The sequence below is a fragment of the Chelonus insularis genome, unplaced genomic scaffold, assembly GCF_013357705.1.
Source record: "Chelonus insularis isolate UGA/USDA-ARS -01 unplaced genomic scaffold, ASM1335770v1 contig_94_pilon, whole genome shotgun sequence".
NCBI lineage: Eukaryota > Metazoa > Arthropoda > Insecta > Hymenoptera > Braconidae > Chelonus > Chelonus insularis.
In genome coordinates, this window is record NW_023276783.1 from 4,079,962 (window position 1) to 4,098,812 (window position 18,851).

An 18,851-nucleotide genomic window follows, 5' to 3' on the forward strand; every position below is an offset into this window, starting at 1 on the left:
TTAATTAATTTAAAATATGTTAAAAATAGAGCAAGAATTTTTTTTGAATAATAAATGTTAAAGTATCGCTTTTTTAAAATTATAAACAATACTCCAAATCATTTGGTATTTCAGCCTTGCTCTCCTTATACCGGTCATAGTAGCAAACATTAATGAGTAAAAAAATGATGTATATATATGTATATATATATTTTTATCTATCTATTAATTTATCTATGGTTAGTTCTCACAGAGAACGTTAGCTAATTTCAATATTGCGGTACCATGGCACCATCACATAATAATTATTTTATTAATCTATTTTGTTCGTTATATTTTATAAAAAAGCCAATTGATTTGAATTAAATTAAAAGTGATCTAATTTAACAAATATATAATCCGATGTAGGCTCTGGCAGTTTAACATCTAACCAACTATTATTTATATCATTATTCTTATTATTAGTCTTTAAAATTAACCGATGAGCTGGTGTAGCATTATGAGGAATACACAATTTTACAGGAACATCAAATTTTAATCCACTTGGTCCACACTCAACTAAAGGACTCATTAAGGATTCACCTAAAAACAATGTTTTAATTATTTTTCGGTAAAAACATAAATTTTAATGATTAATTTATCACAATTATGAAAATTATTTATTTATAATGATTATTTTTAGTCAATTCCACCACCTTTTCTTTTATTAAAAGCTCACCATGATTTGTAGGCGGTGAAATAGAAGAGCGATGATCAACAATGTTGTTATGCGAATTATTAGCGTTTGTAGATGTCACAGTAAAGTAAATTTCTTGTTGAGTCCCAGGTGGTAATGCTCCTGACGGAATTGTCATTACTACACCCCCTGGACCCTCAAGAATACCACCTTCACTACTGAACACCCCCCGCGCCACCCCTGAATTTGTATTCCTATGGTGAGCCACCACCGGATGTTAGTAAAATTATTTCGGTCAAGTTAATAATTTTTTTTAGCATACATTTATTTGTTATCAATGTCATCCTTGTCTTCATTTCTTATTAATAGATTAAAAATTACATCTATTGTTAATAATTAATGATATGTAATTACCTAACATTATGATGAGTAATTGGTGGTTTTCTATACAATTCAAAGGCACTGCCTCTTTGTTCACGACTTCCTGCAAGATCCAGTCCACTTGGCTCTCTATTATGCCCTGTTGTATTCCCACCAGTGGAATGCATCCCGCTGACATGATTGTTACTGTGACTGTGTCCATTATGAGTACTTCGATGATTGTGACTAAGGGTCAACTGCCCCGCACTGTTGCTGTGCGAGTGACTTGCAATCGGTGGATTGGAGTGTGAGTGAGTATGACTTAAGCTATGACTGTGATTCGGTGGAGTATGGTTATGATTATGGTTCGAATTCATTAAATAATTTCCTTCGTTGCTTCTATTCGGTGGAGGAATATTGTAATAATATTGCGAATTATTACGTTGAATGGTATTTCCATTTTCAATCTTAAAAAATAAGATTATTATTTTTATTAATATAATAATTATCCAATGTATTAATTAACTGATTTTCTATAAAATTATATCATTTAATAACCTACCCCATTGTGAACATGTGAAGGAGTCATTGAATAACTTTTTGCATGCTGATATAAATTTCCTCCTCCATTACTATCATCTTGAATGATATTCTGTTGTGGTGGCCGATAATTTTTAGGCTTTGGTGGAGGAACTGGTTTGTAAGTACCTGTTCCGTTATTTCCTGATTTTCCAGGTGTTGGAGGTACTTTTATATCACTTGATCTACTGAAAGAGTAATAGAATTTAAAATAACTTCTAATATAATAACTTTGAAATAATTAATTTTGAAAAATAAAATTTTTATGTTTTCTATTAAAATTTATGATTTATCATTTCAATGTCTTACCTATATTTGACATAATCTCCACGATTTTGAGTCTCTTGAGACGGAATAGGCTGTGCTGTAGATCGAGTAAATCTATAAGGATCATGAGGTCTTTGGGTAGGATTTAAACTTCCTGTTTTAAGGTCATCAGGTACATTTGGTCCTAGACGTCCAGCTGATGTATTTAAATTACCTCCAGAATAAGTAGTATTACCATTGGTGTTGTAAGAATCATACGATGACATACTATCATAACTTCCCTGTAAAAAAAATAAAAATCAGTGACAATGATTTTTAAATATCAATAGTAATCAAGCGGGGATAAAAAAATTTACAGTATTTAGTGGTTTAGGTTGAGCACGTTCAAGAGAAGAAGTAGCATTTGCTCGGTGAGGCGTAGCATTTATATAATTTCTCATATCCAATACCGAATCTGTTTTATTAGCAAGTCGATCAACAGCTGAACGACCAATTGTTCCACGAGAAGTTTGATTGATTGGCTTGACATTTCTATCGACCCGCGGAGGCAAATCAGGAGGACCATGATGAGGAGATCGTGTTGATGGAGGTCCTGAATACTGAGGCAGCCCAGATTGATCATTGAGTGTTCCAGTCGTAGAAAAACCATACTTCATATCACCAGGAGTTCCTGCAGCTCTTTTATGTTGTTCAAAAGCCTAGACAAAAAATTAAAATTTTTTTATCTTCTGTACCTACTTTTTTTATTAAGTAAATATGAACATGAATTTACCTGATAACTTGATGTATATGGCGGTGGTGCTGAAGTATCATCTTGAGTGGCGATACTTGGATCAGAGTTACTTTTAAGTCTCGTAGGTGGCCCCAGTACTCCAGGAAGAGGAGGTGCAGGGCTCAGTTCCAAATCACTCTCCGGGGAGGAAGCGTAGGAGAGGCGTGAAGTCATCGGGAAAAGGAAGTCATCCGAGAGGGCCTCTTCCGGCTACGTAACAGGACACCACGTTATTATGATTGTTATGATAGAATATGGTTTTGAATTATTAATAAATACAAGATCAGATTTTTAATGTTATTTAAAAAAAGCTTATAATTATTGTTAGATAATAAATAAAGTAAAAAACATAAACAGTTTTAGTACATACTACTTCACACAATATAATAATATTGTGATTTATTTAATGTGCAAGTAAATGAAAGGAATGTATAATGATTATGCACACGTGCAGACATGCATGATTCATGCAAAAAAGAGAGCAAGAAAGAAAAAGAAAGAGATGAAGTATTTAAAGATAATGAAGTGTTTGAGTATTAAAGAAAAAGTCAAGCACTAAATGTAGCCGAAAAATTGCTCGTGAATGACATTCTGAGTGGAATGTGGTGATCGAACTGGTGATGATGTAACGAAAGGACTTGGTGGTCGTGGAGGTGGTAATATATTGATGTTATTGTTTTGCTCATAATAACTTGTGATGGGATGAGGAGGGGAGTGATAAGGTGGAAGATATAGATCCGACACCAATTCTATGGGCTACAAAACACCAATCCCGTTTAATTACAATTTGTTCATTCATTAAACGATCAAATTCATAGCAAGAATCCATAATCCACAAGCATATATACAATCTAAAATAATATTTTTATATTATTTGATTTACCTTAGTTTGACTCATCCATAAAGGACCTTGTTGTTGACGATCTATCAATTCTCTTAATTTCCTATACCAAGCTTCGGGCGTTGTTAACGTTATAACAGCACTGAAAACGTGTCCCCAAATTTTATCAAGCTTTTGGGACTGTTCTAATAATTTTTTACTGCTTTTGTGCGCCGATCTAAAAAAAAAAATGATGAAGTAAATATGAAAATAAATAACATGATATACTTTATTAAAAATATTAAATGCATACTTCGGTAATCCAGCACGCGTTTCCTTGATGATTTGTTTCGATTCTGCTTTCAAGAAGATGACAATAGGATAAAATTGAGCGTAATTAAGCCGATCAACTGCATTAGGTGTAATATCCAATAAAGCATGCTTTCCTCTGTCCATTACTTCTCTTATTGCACTTAATCTTATAATTCCGGATGTTTTTTTACTTTTACTTCCTTCTTCTTCACACTGATTTTCCATTTGAGGCGATGTAAATTTATCTGGAAAATCTTTTAGTAATTTTTCTCTAGCAAGATCCGCCACCGGTCCAAATAAAACAACCGGTCTAATAAAACCTGGATGACGTAATACAACTCTCTCATAAGCTGGGAATTTGCTTACGCTATCAGAAAACACCACATCATCCCAGTGATCACGGCCAAGAGACTTAGAACGTCGATGACTACCTCTTCTACGTCTAAAAAAGCTTCCTCTACTCTCACTTGCATTCATTTCTTTCTTAGTTGCATTAAACTGAGCTGTTGCGAGCTCTTCGGCTCGCGCTTTATTCGGAATAATACCTTTTTGTACTTCCTGGTTATTCCTACCAATTCTAAATACTTGCCACGATCCCACTACCCCATTGTGTAAAGTGTCAATCACATGAAAAACATCGCCACTACGGAAACTCATTTCTCCTTTCTCCGGTTGTTCGTAATGAAAATGAGTCTTGATATGAAACGAGTCGCCTCTACCAGAAGCTACTATTTGATCATATTCTTGACGTCTATGCTGAACAATCAAATCAATTTGTTCTTGAAGACTAAGTAGAAAAAGAACAGCCTCTTCCCTTGTTACGCCTTTCATATCCATATCATTAACTTTCAATATTTTGTCTCCCGGTTGCAATCCTTGCAGTGACGCTGGACTTCCCGGTTGAACGGCCGTTACGAAAACTCCTGTTTCGTTTCCACCAGTTAATCGTACGCCAACAGAACCTTCCTTCTGAAAAGTAATGAACCGTGGATCTGGCATAGGTTGTTTCATACGCTGTACAAGTGGATCTTCATCATAAAGTTGCCGTCTTGAAGAATAATAATCTGAGAACAAAAAAATTTACAATGTAAAATAGTCAGAAAAATGTTTTCTAATGAAAAAAAAATATGACAATAAATTTTTTTAGTTTATATAATGATTTCTCTAAAAGGATGCATGTTGAAAATTATGATTTCTACATAATAACACCACAATATTTATTTAAGTAGGTTAATGTATTTTCACTAAAACCTTCATAATTATTTTCACGTTATCTACAACATTTCTTTTTAACTCTCATTTATAATAAAAAATAAACAAAAATTGGCAGTATTTTAGTTATTTTAATAACCTTGACATATTGAAGAATTTATAGAAAAAAAGAGAGTTTAAAAATATCAATGGAATCATCAAGAAAAAAAACTGATAATAGAATGAATATAAAATAATTTTTTGCAAAAATAAACATTGAAAAGAAGAGTATTTTATAAAAAATTCACCTTCTAATCGTGGTGGAGGAGGTCGTGGTGGATCTACTGTCGGAGTAGCAGGTAAATCTAGTTGACTTAAAGAGACATCCATCAATGGACCTCTAGATCGTCCTCGAGGTGCTAAATTACTTTTATCTTCTACTGGTTGTCTTGTAGGCGGTGGAACATAAAGATTTTGACTGCTATAACTAGCACCTGACAGATATTCTCCACTTTCTCCTTTAGTCTGATAATTATTAGAACTTGGTTCTCTACTGACTACAACTGATAATCGATCTTTACATTGGTCCATAATCTTTTTAGCTTCTTTGAGACTCATATTATCGGCAGCAACTCCACCGATTCGAGTCACTAAATCTCCTGTTTTCGCTCCAGTTCCTTCACGAGTCACTTCTTTAACAAATAATTTACATCCTAAAACTATTCCAAAGTCATCTTTTTTATTATTTCTTGTCAAAGTTAATCTGTGAGTTTGAGGGCCAGTATTAGCTGCTGGATTAGATGTATTTCCTGCTGATCTTCTTTTAACAACCAATAAAACTGTCGAACCAGAATCTCGAAGCACTCGCACGGCTGCTCCATAATCAGCCCCTTCTAATGATACACCATTAGCTGATATAATTCTATCATTCACTTGTAATTTCCCTTCAGCTGGTCCAGCTTTTAATACATCTGAGATCGCAATCGCCGGATCGCCATTGGTAAAATGTGGATTATCTCGTCCTCCTGATACTGCTATACCAAACCCATACCCTGGAACTCTAGTTACTGTCACGTGATGTACTTCCCATCCTCGATCACCAACCTATAAGTAAAAATTGATAGAAATTTAGTTAGTGTATTAATATTAATTTAAATATTTAATTTTCAAAACCAGTTCATTCAAACTAAAACCTGTCTCTGAGTAATGCCCCAGGAATGTCTTTGTCATTCTTTCTTTCATACAAAATGAATAAAATAAAAATAGAAAAAAAGTATATTAAATCGGCTGGGGATTATTGACTCAGGTCACACAACTGCCTTTCATTAGTTTTAGGATAGATAAAAACGATGTTAAAACCTTCCTAATCTTAACTCTCTAAAAATGACTCATCTGTGAATCTTTAACAAGATATATAAATTAGTTTTGTATGCAGTTTTTTCTTTTTTTCTTCTATTTTATTTTCTGGTCAGAATTTCTATCATATCTTATTGCTAATGCAACTGGAATTCCATTCCTCTCTGTTCTTATTGAGAAAGTTGTCGATTACCTACATATTTTCCACATCAATCGGTTGGCCTTTTACTATTCCCATAAATGACAAACGAGATTTATTCATTATATTCATTGACTATTTTTTCTTTACTTATTACGATGATGATTATTGTTATTATTATAAACAATATTTCTATGTTAAAAGATGCTGCTGTACCTGACTATCGACACTCCCAATAGAATAATGCGGTGGAGGTTGTCCCTGAGAAGGAGACTGAAGGCCAAGAGGTGTTGTATTATTGCCTCCAAGTCCCCCTGCGTTATTCTCGTTTCTTTCCATGTCCACCAATAAATCATAACACGTGGCTTAAAGACTACATAACAGTTCTTAAAACTATTTTTTTAACCACTAGCATTCACTTTAATTCATTTTTATATACTTGCAATTGTTTACTTTCTTCTTTTTTTAAAAATACTAACCGAAGAAAACACTATTTAAAAGAACAAAACTCCAACACTTAACTAAGTTTTCCTTCTAACAGCTAAAAGCCGATTCAGCCGAAATTTCGAGCCTTTCTACCTGTTGCCTCGCACATTCCAAGCAACCCCCACTTATCAACATTTCTCTTCATGACAATTCCCTCTCTCCTGTAGAATTATCCAAATTCAAAAGGATTTTCTTAATAGGATAACTTCTCATTTATTTTCTTGATAATTAAAGATAAATATTATCGATAAAATTGCAACAACCAAAAAATAAAAATAATGAAGAAAATGTTGAAAAATATTAATTTGACGTAAACTAGCTTTAATACTCTGTATGAAATTCCGCAGAGGGCAGAGTCCTGACAGTGAGGAAGAACACACTTGACTGCACTCCACTGAAGAGAAACAAGGAACACGCGAGAACAGCTTTAGTATAGTAGTAGTGTAGTGTAGTAGAATCTTGATACGAGAGTGAAGGCCTGAGAGAGTATCAACCAACACCGGTTTGCCCGGTCTAACTCCACTTGGCGAGTCTCTGGTAAGAGGGCGTTCTTTCTACCTTGCATTTTACTGTACAATCGTCAGAAATTGCAACATGTTTACAAATTTCGAAGACACACCTAATATTTATCTGAAGGAATTATTTTCTAGATATACAGCATCACAAAGCAAAGAACAATTTCATACATTTATCTTATGATGATGATGATGATGATGATGATGATGATGATGCATGAACTGATTACAATGTTTTTTAATGGCACTAAAATACGAAAAAGGTGTGGTTTTAAAGATGATTTTTTCCAATATTATTATCTTAGCTAATCTGCATCAAATAAAATATCGCTATATTTCTTATTTCGAGAGCAATGAGCGTTTGGTGATCTAGAGAGTAGCAAGAGGACATTCACCAGCCTTCAATGACCTAACCAGCTGTCGTGGGGAGCATTAACATACATCGCATGTTTTACATAAGGTAATTGTCGATGATTTATTGCTTAAGCACACTACAATGTCGATTATCTATTATACTGTACATATAGAGATTTAAAATAGCACTAAAGCACAACCTTTTTTTTTTATTCTTCAGAAAAAATTCATTTGGACCCCTATCTTGGGATGTAAATAGACTTGATACCATTTCCTTTTACCACCGGAAGTCTCGGAAGTTTTTCTTCACCAAGTAACCCAGCGACTAAGTTCAAAGACACTTAAAAGTTCCCGTCAAGGTCATTAAAGAATTAATCATGAGAAAAATGCGTAACGTTGCACGTTAAATATTGTTCGAGTTTGCTCATAATTATAAATAATTCTTCTACATGCATAATTAATACTAAAATTATTATAAAGCATTTCGTGTTGTTTTTAAAAACTAGATTATTCTTAGTTATATATCATATAGAATTCAGTTTTTTATTGTATGAAAATATTGTTAGATGATTTATCTATATTCAATTAAGAATAATTACTACCAACTTACATTGGTGCTATTTTTATTGAAATAACGAGTATGATATAACTCGAAATTAAAATATATAACTATAAAAGTGCTTTGTTATTTAACTTGTTTTAATTTTTAAATAGTAAATTAAATTATATAAAAAATTTTTTAGTGTTAAACTTTCAGTAATAGATTATTTTATGTATTTCTAGAGTTGATTTAGGTCAATTCTTTTGATACATATTATTAAATAATTGATATGTTAAACAATATAAATATATATTTCTATAAATTTTAGTTAAAACTCTACATTTTTTAGAATTAGAACTTTTTAAATTCAATGGGACGACAAAATTCGTTTTTAAGAAATTGTTTTACCAAAATTTATGACAAATAAAAAAGCTATAATTATATTAAATGAAAGTGTATATTATTATATAATTTATATTTTCGAAATATCACTAGGAATTAAATTAAAAGTGAATTATAAAAAAGTAAAATAAGTTAATGCCTGTAAATGACACTTCAATTATTGGAATTATTATTATTATAAATTCTAGTTAAGATTTCTCTTCAATGATAGATTTTTTTAATTATTAATAATTGAATTATAATAAACTATCGATAAAATGGTAACATCCATGCTTATGTTAGTGTTTAAATAAGCATTTTCATCTATTCAACAACTCATAAAAGTCTAAATAGATTAGTATTAGCGGATTATTGATATATTCAATATTAGCAAGATTTTTTATTATCAATGTGTGTGGTACTGATGTATGTTTGTGTCAGTCATTAATGTCATAATATATACATATGTATATACATATATAAAAGTGGGCGTATTCTCGTTTTTATTTAATTATACTAACGAACTAAAAAGTAATCTATATTTTTACCTTGCAATTTTTTTACTACGAAAAATTTCGAAAATAAAATAATTATTATCAATATAAATTTAAATATTTAAAAGCATACCCTGCGTTTTCGTCGGTGACGTCTTGTACTAGTACTACTAGCATCCCCAAGAAGAAAACTATCTCTTGGTACATAATGTAATCCATTGGAATTTTTGACGAATAATTTTGAACTATTTTTAGATCGTAGTTTCCTTTTATGTTGTTTATCGTCGTTAATACCAAATAATTTACTTAGTATCTTCATTTTAAAATATTAATTAATATTAATGAAGAATTAAATTATTTTGTTATACACAGAAAATGATGTAATTAGTTTTTAAACGTTGATTGAAATTTATAAAATAACACAAATGTATAGATGGAAAATTCAAACGCGTCTACTTAGTGTGGTGCTCATCAAATCACTAAAGTTATACTCTGGAACGGTCTGTGAGGCACATGGCTGGGAATTATATTGTGCAGTCTACAACTCGAGTAGATTGAAAAGAGAGCATCCGTAATGGTTTACGCCTGTTGTCCACGGGGGCGGTTTCATTATATATAGTTTTATCTTACTTGTTGTTCGCTTAATCCTCAATATTGTTAATCTACTGAAGCCCCTCAAAACTCTTTCCATTAATTAGTCAATAGTTATTCAACTCTTCACTTTTACGATATTTTTATATTAATTTTGCGAACTTATAAATTTACAAGTAATTTTTATATTATATTTTAATAATAAGTGTAGTAAAATTTTGTTTAATAAATAAATAAATAAATAACTGTTAATAATCATTACAATTTTTAGTAAACGAATAAGAGACGTTATTGAAAGTGTTCTTTATGTAGAATAAAAAATTAATTTTATCATCATTAATTAATATTTTATGTTTTAAACTACTTTTAAATAAATATTAATTTAATTTTTTTTAATTATATATAATTAATAGAAAACGAGTTATTACTGAATTTGAATTTGAAATCATATATTAAAGAATAAATTTTTCTCTTTAAAACGAATTATTATTTATTATCAATACTATCATATCACATGATGAAAAAAACTCAGTCGATACTATAAAAACTTCAATTTAAAATCTTTACAATCATTAAAATATGTTGATGTGATATTTAAATCTATATGAAAATAATATTCTTTTTCAAATGGAATGGATTATCTTTCATTATAGAATTGATACTAATTTTAAATAAAATTAGACAAAAAGCAGTATTTAAAAGATAATGATTTATAATTAAGTGAAATATCTCCATTTTTAAAGATCTTAAGTACAATTACTTGTTCTATATTCAAACTTTTGTACTGTTAATTTCCCAGTGTGTATACGGAAGTGGTTAAAACCGGTTTTAAAATTGCCAATTTTGACAAATATTCATCTTTTTACGTATTAAGTCATTCGTAACTATATTCCAGCATTTGTATGAATTCATATGCATAAGTTTGTACGTATGCATGTGAACATTTTTTTCTAGCACAATAATTTTCAGAATAATACTAATGAATTTACTGATTTGTCAATCGATGGACATTGATAATGATGTAATAACATTAGGTTGCTTCAATAGCAGGTTAATGTTGTAAATAAACTACTTATTCCCTACATTTTTAACTGTATTAAATCTATAAAAATGAATGAATTTACATCATTTTCAATAAAAATCTTATACAACAATAAACAAAAGAACAAAATGATAGATAGATTTTTTGAAATCTAAGCTTGGAATGTATACTGTTATTGTATAATAAATTTGATTCTCTTATTGCCAATATTTTTTCAATAACATATTTATAGAAAACTGATTCATCTGAATACAAGAATTATCAATAACAAAGTACTATTGATATCATAATAAAATTCTATAAATCTATAGATAACATTAAAAGAATAATAGAACATTGTTAAGATGCTCTTACATATTCTAAAAAATAGTACAGCACGGAAAATGGATTTAGAAACCATACAACTTGCTAATAGTGATGAACTTAATGTCACCAGAGGTTGTGAATTTTTTCAATGAGATCTATTTAATAAACTAAAACAAAATGTTTATGTTTCGTATATACAGCGATTGATCTTTTAAGAAAATAGTCAAATATTGTTTAATAATAATAATTAATAAAATAAAATATTTGTTAACTTACGGGTTCATCAACAGGTTCATCAAGTACTTCTTCAGGAAAATTCCTCCATCTCTCGGGCTCGGTGACATCAGAGCTGAAAAAAAATATAAAAATTAAACATTATTGAACTATCTATTATAAATGACGACAGCATTAGGAATCCGCCACTTTGTTGACAATTCAATGTAGATAAGATTAGACATTTTATTAATATTTTCTTGTAAATTAAATTACACCTAAAGCAAACAATGATTGTTAGTTTAAAGATTTTGATTGGATTTTGAATTCAAACATTCATCAGATAACATTAAAAAATCATTATCATGAAAATGTCATTGAAGAAAATTGAAAAATTATATACCTAAATAGTGGCTTGAATTTTTTTTTAAGGTCAATTGTTTACAAGATAAGAGAAATATTATAGAAATGTAAAAGTTTTAAGTAATTCAAGAAATAAATAATAAATAAATGAAAAAACAAATAAAATAAAATGACCGAGTGAAAATAAATAAAAGTGTAGGCGAATAAAAAGCTCCAATAGTCGATTATCCTCAGATTAAGGAGTTACATACGTACGTATCTTGACACGAAATCTTTTAGTACTTGTGATTGGAGGACTAATCACGAGTTTGCGGCAGTGATGAAACGAAGAGGAGAGGAACATTATCGTCGGTGGGCCATTGTCGTCAGACAGTTGTATATTAGTACTTGGATGACGGGTCGAGTAAAAAGATCAAGTTGAGTGTGCTCGAGTAGATACCAAAATAATTTATTTCGCGATTTTTCTAATATCAATGATAGGTTATTAAACATTGACGTACTAAAATAAATGAACATTTTAAACATGACAGTTATGAAGAATTCCCAATTTTGTTTAATAAAATATAAATTGATAAAACAATTGGAAAATGCTCCAAATACACATATAAAAACGTACGATTAGAATTGGGTATAAATCTTTCGAGATAACGAAGAGATAGAGAGGTAGAGGTAGTAAGACAGTGAGTAAAGACAATTTTATACGAGTCGTCTTGTGCTTCAGATCAGCTCTAGCTAACGTTTTAATTTAATGTTTCGTTCATTTTTGTGTAAAATTAATTAATCATGGAAATGGAAATGCTTGGAAATAATTCCGAGTTAAAAGAAAAAGCTGCTGTTATTGAGCCTATGCTCAAAACTCCAAAACATATCAAAGAAGGGAAAAAACATTTTCAATATTTTTATACTCTTGTTGGTAAGTAGCTAATTAAATTAACACTTTTAAAAATCATCAGCCAGTTATCTTATATCTTAAAATACTGTACAAACATACCAAATCATTCTTTTTTTGTCTAATGTCAAGAGCAAAACTTTTTCTATCATTTTTTTTTATTGTTTTTGTAATCGGTCATGCACTCGTGATAATTAAAGCGGATAAAAAATTGATAAATAGTATTTGTACATTCTTTTGTTCTGTTCACTTTCCATGACCTAAATTTAATGGGAAATGTCTTTTTAATCTTCATTTGTTTTATTTACAGCGGGCTTAATGGCAATGCAGAGTGGAATGAAATTATCATGGACATCACCAAGTGGTCCGTATCTGACGTCTGATCAATCCTTTATTCCAGGAATGACAGAAAATCACATGTCTTGGGTTTGTTCCCTCATGGCACTTGGTGCAATTTTGGGAGCAGTTCCAGCTGGAAAAGTAGCTGATAAAATGGGTAGAAAAAGGACAATGATTATTTCAGCTATTCCATTTTTCATTTCATGGCTGATGATAATCTTTACACGTGATTTGATAAGTTTATATATCGCAAGGTTCATTGGTGGAATTGGTGCCGGAGCAGCTTGTGTAATAGTGCCAGTTTATATTGGTGAAATAGCAGAGCCATCAATCCGAGGTGCACTAGGATCATTTTTTCCTCTTTTATTTTCAACTGGAGTTGTTTTTGTCTACGTTGTTGGAGCAATTAGTGAATATATGACATTCAACATTGCTTGCTGCATTACGCTAGTTCCATTTTTATTAAGTTACTTCCTGCCTGAATCTCCACTATGGCTGGTACAAAAAGGCCGAATCTCACAAGCTGAAAAATCACTTCGTGTTTTACGCGGAAAAAGTTATGAATTGAAAAAAGAAATTTCAGTGCTTCAAGAAGAAGCTGATCGAGTTGAAAGCCGAAAAGGAGGAATAAGAGATTTAATTTGCACCAGAGCTGGTAGAAAAGCTCTTAGTACTTGCGTGGGACTTATGTGGTTTCAACAAATGTGTGGGATTGATGCAGTGCTCTTTTATACTGTCAAGATCTTCCAAGATGCTGGTAGTACAGTAAATCCATTTTTAGCGACTATCATTATTGGAATAATTGAAGTTGTTATGGCAGTTGTTGTGGCAATAGTTATTGATAAATTTGGAAGAAAACCTCTTTTAATTATCTCTGGTGTAGCCATGACTCTTTGTTTAAGTGTGTTGGGTTATTATTTTAAAATGAAAACTGATAAACAAGATGTTTCTTCAATTGGATGGCTTCCACTGACTTGTTTGTCTCTTTTTAACGTTGTTTTTAGTGTTGGATATGGATCAGTACCTTTTGCAGTAATAAGTGAATTATTTCCTCCAGAAACCAAAGGTGTTGCAAGCAGTTTATCAATTATGGTAAACTGGAGCTTAGTATTTATTGTAACAAAATTTTTCCCTAGTATGGTTAAAGCTACAGGACCAGCAATAACATTTTGGACTTTTGGCAGTATGGCTTTATTGTCTGCTATATTTGCTTATGTATTTGTGCCAGAAACTAAAGGAAAAACACTTCAAGAGATTCAAACAAAGTTAGCTAGAGAAAAAGTTAAAGTTAAACAAATATTGACAATAAAATAAAAGTATTAAAATTTAATAAATTAAATAAAAAATAATAAAATGTGTATATAGATTGTGTTTATAAGTATATCCAATCAAATTTTATAAAAGTATTTCAAGATACTGTCACTTACCACATGAAATTATCTTGCAATATAGTATCACCAATATTTGAATGATAAATATCATTAATTGTTACAAAATAGTCCAATTGTTCGTCTAAACCACTCTTATAAGTAGTGTACATGATGTATAGTTTAGTAAGTTATAGCAGTTATATTAACTATTTTTGTTTGACTATCGATATATTTTACACTTAATACATTTTTACTTCATATTAATTATTATTATTATCGTTATTACTATTATTATTAAATAATTCATGGCAAAATTAAAAACGCTTATTTTATAAATGAAATTCAAGTTGAAGCAACGAATTATTTAATTTTGAAGAGCGCGTGTGTAACTCATTCTAAGAATGATTCTCTTCTCAAAATAACAAGCAAATAGCATCGCGAAGTTGGCTTATAGTCACTTTAATATCTTCTTCTCTTTTCTTTATATATATCTTTTTTTAATTTTATAATGTTTTATTAAATATAAATCAATAAATTAGTTTATTATTATTATCAAAAATTGTGTTATATTGAAAAAATATATTTGATTTGATGTAATGAAAAAATCAGATGGAACAATTGATTAATAAATTTAAAAAGACACTTATTCGCATTGTCTAGCTTAATTTATTGTATAACTGAGATGATGAAGATGAAGAGATAATGATGAATTAAAGTGATTGTGATAATTCAACGTGATCGTTGACCTACTCGTTGTTAGACTGATGATCAGTCAAATGTCATTAAAGTTGATACAACAATTTGATTGTTTCCTTATAAATATTGGCTTATTATTTATTTTTTTTTTTTATACGAAAGTAGAATTATTATCTATCATTTCAGTAGAAATATTTTTTAATAAAAAGTAATTAGGGATATTATAATTTCTTTTCACTCTAGTATCAGTAGACTTTCTTGCACTTGTTTTGTATTGGCCGACTTTAAACGAGTCGAACGAGTAAACCTCACGATGAAACTACTTACTTCCTGGATTTCCGGTTTTTCAACTCCTTCCCACTTATAGCAAGTGTATATTGAGAGTTTTATTCCTTCAGCAATAGTAGCTTACGCTTTGCATTGTAATTTTTTTTAAAAATTAATTTGGCAATTGAACCGTATATTGTTTATTAATGTTTATAAATAAATTCTTATAAGATAATTAGTTCGTATTGTTTTTACTGTCAATTATGATTAATGAAAAATATGACTCACCATTCTTTGATGTATTCTGATTCTTGATTGAAAATAATATCAACATTTTTCGACTGATCTTCTTGATTATCTGATGCTAAATCTAAAGAACTTCTAGTATTGTTTGGTTTAATGTCATCATCATTGTTTTTATGATCTTCCTTATCTTTTGTTTCTTTCAGTCCTTCTTCCTCTTCATCACGTTGAGATGGTAATTCCTGTTGTTGATTATATTCTCCTAGAAATTAATTTTATACCGAGTTTTCGTGAAAATCGTATCATAAGCCATTCAAGTGTACGTTAATTAATAAGAAAAAGTTGACTTACTTGTAATGCTGTGCTGATCTACAAGAAGATCTGTGAGAACATGAGGACATTCAGCTTCCAATGCAAAGCAAAATTCACGAAAAACATCAAAACCTTTAGCCCCGATTATGTCGATAAAAAGATCAATGTCTGAGTTTGTTGAATGATCAGCGTTGCCTGCTACAGCGTCCTTGTCAACTTCATTAATAACGCCGCGTTTCACTAGGACACTTAAGAGGTCCGTTGAATTTAACTCATTTAGAAGAGACGCTTTGTGACGTGATAAAAGTATTTTTATCTCAGAAGATCCAGCCATTCTTAACGTACATCTAAGCAACAGGTGTCACACACTCGTGGTAAAAACGCTACCTCTTTACTTCTCCCTTTGCATCATTTCCCACCCGATGTACTTTTAACACGTCTTCTGCTCCTTCTCCTCTATTCTCGTAACCCCTATTTTACTCTTCTAAGCCCTCTAGTGTTTAGAAATAGCAATAAAATTTGAATTCGGAAATGCCACTCGGCGCCATCTTACGGTGAGAATTTATACTAAAATATGTTTAAAAATTCAAGCCGTAAATGTTCCTCTGTGTTACAATCTAACCTCTTTATTGATGTACATATCGTTATATGTAGTGTTATAAAATACTTACATTTCTAAAGTGTTAAATTATACATTTATAATAAAATAAAAATGTCGGAAAGTCCGCGATCTCGTACGTCACTCACTCAATCTCCAGCTAGATCATATTCTAGTCGATCTAGTACAGGATCACGTTCTAGAAGTGGTAGCCCAAGGTCTGCTCGTTCTGATAGCGTTCAATCACAGAAATCAACTCGATCTAGGTCTAGATCAAAGTCTAGGTCTAGATCGAAATCAAGGTCCAGATCAAAATCAGTATCTAGATCAAAATCGAGATCTAGGTCTAGATCACCAGCAGAAAGTGTAAAGTCTCAATCTAGTGAAAAGTCACATAGGTCACGTTCAACTTCAAAATCACCAGATAGGAAATCAAAGTCAAAATCGGCATCACCAGTTTCTAATGCTTCACATTCTCCTAGAAGTAACCGATCAGAAGGACGTACATCTCGTAGCAGTCGCAAATCAACTACTCCAGGGTCTCCAAAAAGTAATAGATCTCGTAGTGGAACTCCTGATAGTCGAAGATCTAGAAGCGGGTCTCCAAAAAGTGGTAGATCAGTATCAGGATCTCCTGCAAATACTAAAGATGATGACAGATCTTCAAGTCACAAAGCTGATGAACACATGAAATCGGATGATAGTGATGCAGAAGATGAAAAAAGAAAACGAGAAGGAAGTGGATCAGATTCTGATGCACAACAAAATACCAAAAAACTTAGGCAAAATTTAATTGATTCTGATTCTGATGATGAACCAGTAGCTAAAAAAGATAATGAAGAAAAACCAACAGCAGATGCTTTGTTTGGGGATGCTAGTGATATTAGTACAGATGATGAAAAAGATAAACAAGATGAAGAAGTTGCTAAACCACGTGAGCGAAGCCGGAGTCGAAGTAGTCGAAGTAGTAGAAGTAAAAGCCGAAGTAGAAGTAGAAGTAGAAGCAGAGGAAGATCAGAAAGTGAAGGAAGGTCAGGTCATGATGAGGTTGCAGTTGGTGATCAAGAAGAAGAAGAAAAAGAAAAAGAAGATGAACCTGAACCACCACCAGAAACAAGAATTGATGTTGAAATTCCTAAAATTACAACTGATTTAGGTAGAGAAATTCATTTTGTTAAACTACCCAACTTTTTGTCTGTTGAAACTAGACCATTCGATCATGAAACTTATGAAGATGAAATAGACGAAGAAGAAACACTTGATGAAGAAGGTCGAGCACGTCTAAAACTTAAGGTAGAAAATACAATCAGATGGAAAGAAACTTTTAATGAAGATGGAAAAATTGTTAAAGAAAGTAATGCAAGATTTGTTAGATGGTCTGATGGAAGCATGTCATTACATTTGGGTGCGGAAATTTTTGATGTTTATAAACAACCACTTCAAGGAGATCATAATCATTTGTACATTCGTCAAGGAACTGGTCTTCAAGGCCAATCAGTATTTAGAACTAAATTAACATTTAGACCTCATTCAACTGAATCATTTACCCATAGAAAAATGACAATGTCTTTAGCTGATAGGTCGCAAAAGACTTCAGGTATCAAAGTGTTGTCTCAAGTTGGTATGAATCCAGATCAAAATAGGTATGAAATGATTAAAAAAGAAGAAGAAAAATTGAGAATGGCCATGAGAGTTCAAAGTAAACCTAAAAAGGGTACTGGGAGTGGACGAGCACCAGGAAGACCAACTGGATATGGAGCTGATGCTTATCATGATGATGGTTCTGATGATGAAGGAGCTATTTCACTTGCTGCGATCAAAAATAAATACAAAAAAAATGCTGGAGCACCTTCGAAAGGTATTATAATAGTTGATACATTTAAAAAAATTTTGTTTTATTTAAGCAACTAATACTTTCTATTCAATAATTATTGTTTGAATTTATTCTTAAATGAAAAATATTCCATTAATTTATTTAATAAAAATAATCTGAAATACTTTTTAAACCAGAATACTTTGATTCAAGTGAATCAAGCTAACATAATTGTTTATGAAAATTAATTTTCAAATTAAAAATAATATTCTTACTTGTTCGATAGCATCAAATATATATTCATCTGATGAGGAAGGATCAGATTTTGAAACCACTCGACCTAAGAAAAGTTTCAAAGGAAAGGTACTTAAAGATTCAGATGAAGAATCTAATGCTACGTCTAACAGTGGATCTGAAAGTGAAGGAGGTGATGGAGCTGCTGAAGAAGGAAGTGATTAATTACAATTTACAAAATAGTTTTAATACAATAATGTAATATTAATTTTATTATCAATACAAGTTACAGTCATTTTTTCATCAATGTAAAACTATGACATTCATATTAATAAAATATGCGACACTTTTTG

The 18,851-nt window shown here is 31.0% G+C and overlaps 3 protein-coding genes and 1 long non-coding RNA gene across 9 annotated transcripts; 3 read left to right on the plus strand and 1 right to left on the minus strand.

Annotated features, from left to right (window-relative positions):
• Positions 1-8: 8 nt before the first annotated feature.
• Positions 9-16,319, minus strand: pyd (polychaetoid). Of its 6 annotated transcripts, none has more exons than XM_035093003.1 (13): positions 15,893-16,319; positions 15,587-15,803; positions 11,438-11,510; positions 5,265-6,060; positions 3,767-4,829; positions 3,517-3,691; positions 2,634-2,843; positions 2,311-2,559; positions 1,904-2,142; positions 1,578-1,782; positions 1,070-1,482; positions 698-909; positions 9-561 (listed from the first exon to the last, which is right to left on the minus strand). In XM_035093003.1, the coding sequence occupies exons 1-13, from the start codon at positions 16,185-16,187 to the stop codon at positions 347-349; spliced, it is 4,362 nt and encodes a 1,453-aa protein (XP_034948894.1). In that variant the 5' UTR covers positions 16,188-16,319; the 3' UTR covers positions 9-346. The 6 variants fall into 6 exon arrangements, with proteins under 6 accessions (XP_034948894.1, XP_034948893.1, XP_034948892.1 ...); XM_035093002.1 differs by having other exon boundaries at positions 1,578-1,779; positions 2,218-2,559; XM_035093001.1 differs by having other exon boundaries at positions 10-561; positions 2,218-2,559.
• On the plus strand, positions 7,579-8,283 carry LOC118072868 (uncharacterized). The gene is made up of 3 exons (XR_004691046.1): positions 7,579-7,715; positions 7,802-7,912; positions 8,027-8,283. It is a non-coding gene; the product is annotated as an uncharacterized lncRNA (long non-coding RNA).
• LOC118072863 (facilitated trehalose transporter Tret1-2 homolog) lies at positions 11,927-14,327 on the plus strand. The gene is made up of 2 exons (XM_035093010.1): positions 11,927-12,650; positions 12,937-14,327. Exons 1-2 carry the CDS (start codon positions 12,521-12,523, stop codon positions 14,277-14,279), a joined length of 1,473 nt encoding a protein of 490 aa, XP_034948901.1. The 5' UTR covers positions 11,927-12,520; the 3' UTR covers positions 14,280-14,327.
• A 111-nt stretch (positions 16,320-16,430) lies between the features above and the next one.
• Atu (Another transcription unit) lies at positions 16,431-18,846 on the plus strand. Its single transcript, XM_035093009.1, has 2 exons — positions 16,431-18,309; positions 18,551-18,846. The coding sequence occupies exons 1-2, from the start codon at positions 16,566-16,568 to the stop codon at positions 18,721-18,723; spliced, it is 1,917 nt and encodes a 638-aa protein (XP_034948900.1). The 5' UTR covers positions 16,431-16,565; the 3' UTR covers positions 18,724-18,846.
• Positions 18,847-18,851: the final 5 nt, after the last annotated feature.

Excerpts from the sequence above, each read along its gene's own strand:
- Atu (XM_035093009.1), top strand. The coding sequence starts at position 16,566 with ATGTCGGAAAGTCCGCGATCTCGTACGTCACTCACTCAATCTCCAGCT. Across the intron at positions 18,310-18,550 it reads TGCTGGAGCACCTTCGAAAG|CATCAAATATATATTCATCT; the intron begins GTATTATAATAG and ends CTTGTTCGATAG.
- LOC118072863 (XM_035093010.1), top strand. The coding sequence starts at position 12,521 with ATGGAAATGGAAATGCTTGGAAATAATTCCGAGTTAAAAGAAAAAGCT. Across the intron at positions 12,651-12,936 it reads ATATTTTTATACTCTTGTTG|CGGGCTTAATGGCAATGCAG; the intron begins GTAAGTAGCTAA and ends TTTTATTTACAG.
- pyd (XM_035093001.1), bottom strand. The coding sequence starts at position 16,187 with ATGGCTGGATCTTCTGAGATAAAAATACTTTTATCACGTCACAAAGCG. Across the intron at positions 1,783-1,903 it reads GGAGATTATGTCAAATATAG|TAGATCAAGTGATATAAAAG; the intron begins GTAAGACATTGA and ends TTACTCTTTCAG. Across the intron at positions 910-1,069 it reads ATTACTCATCATAATGTTAG|GAATACAAATTCAGGGGTGG; the intron begins GTAATTACATAT and ends GGCTCACCATAG.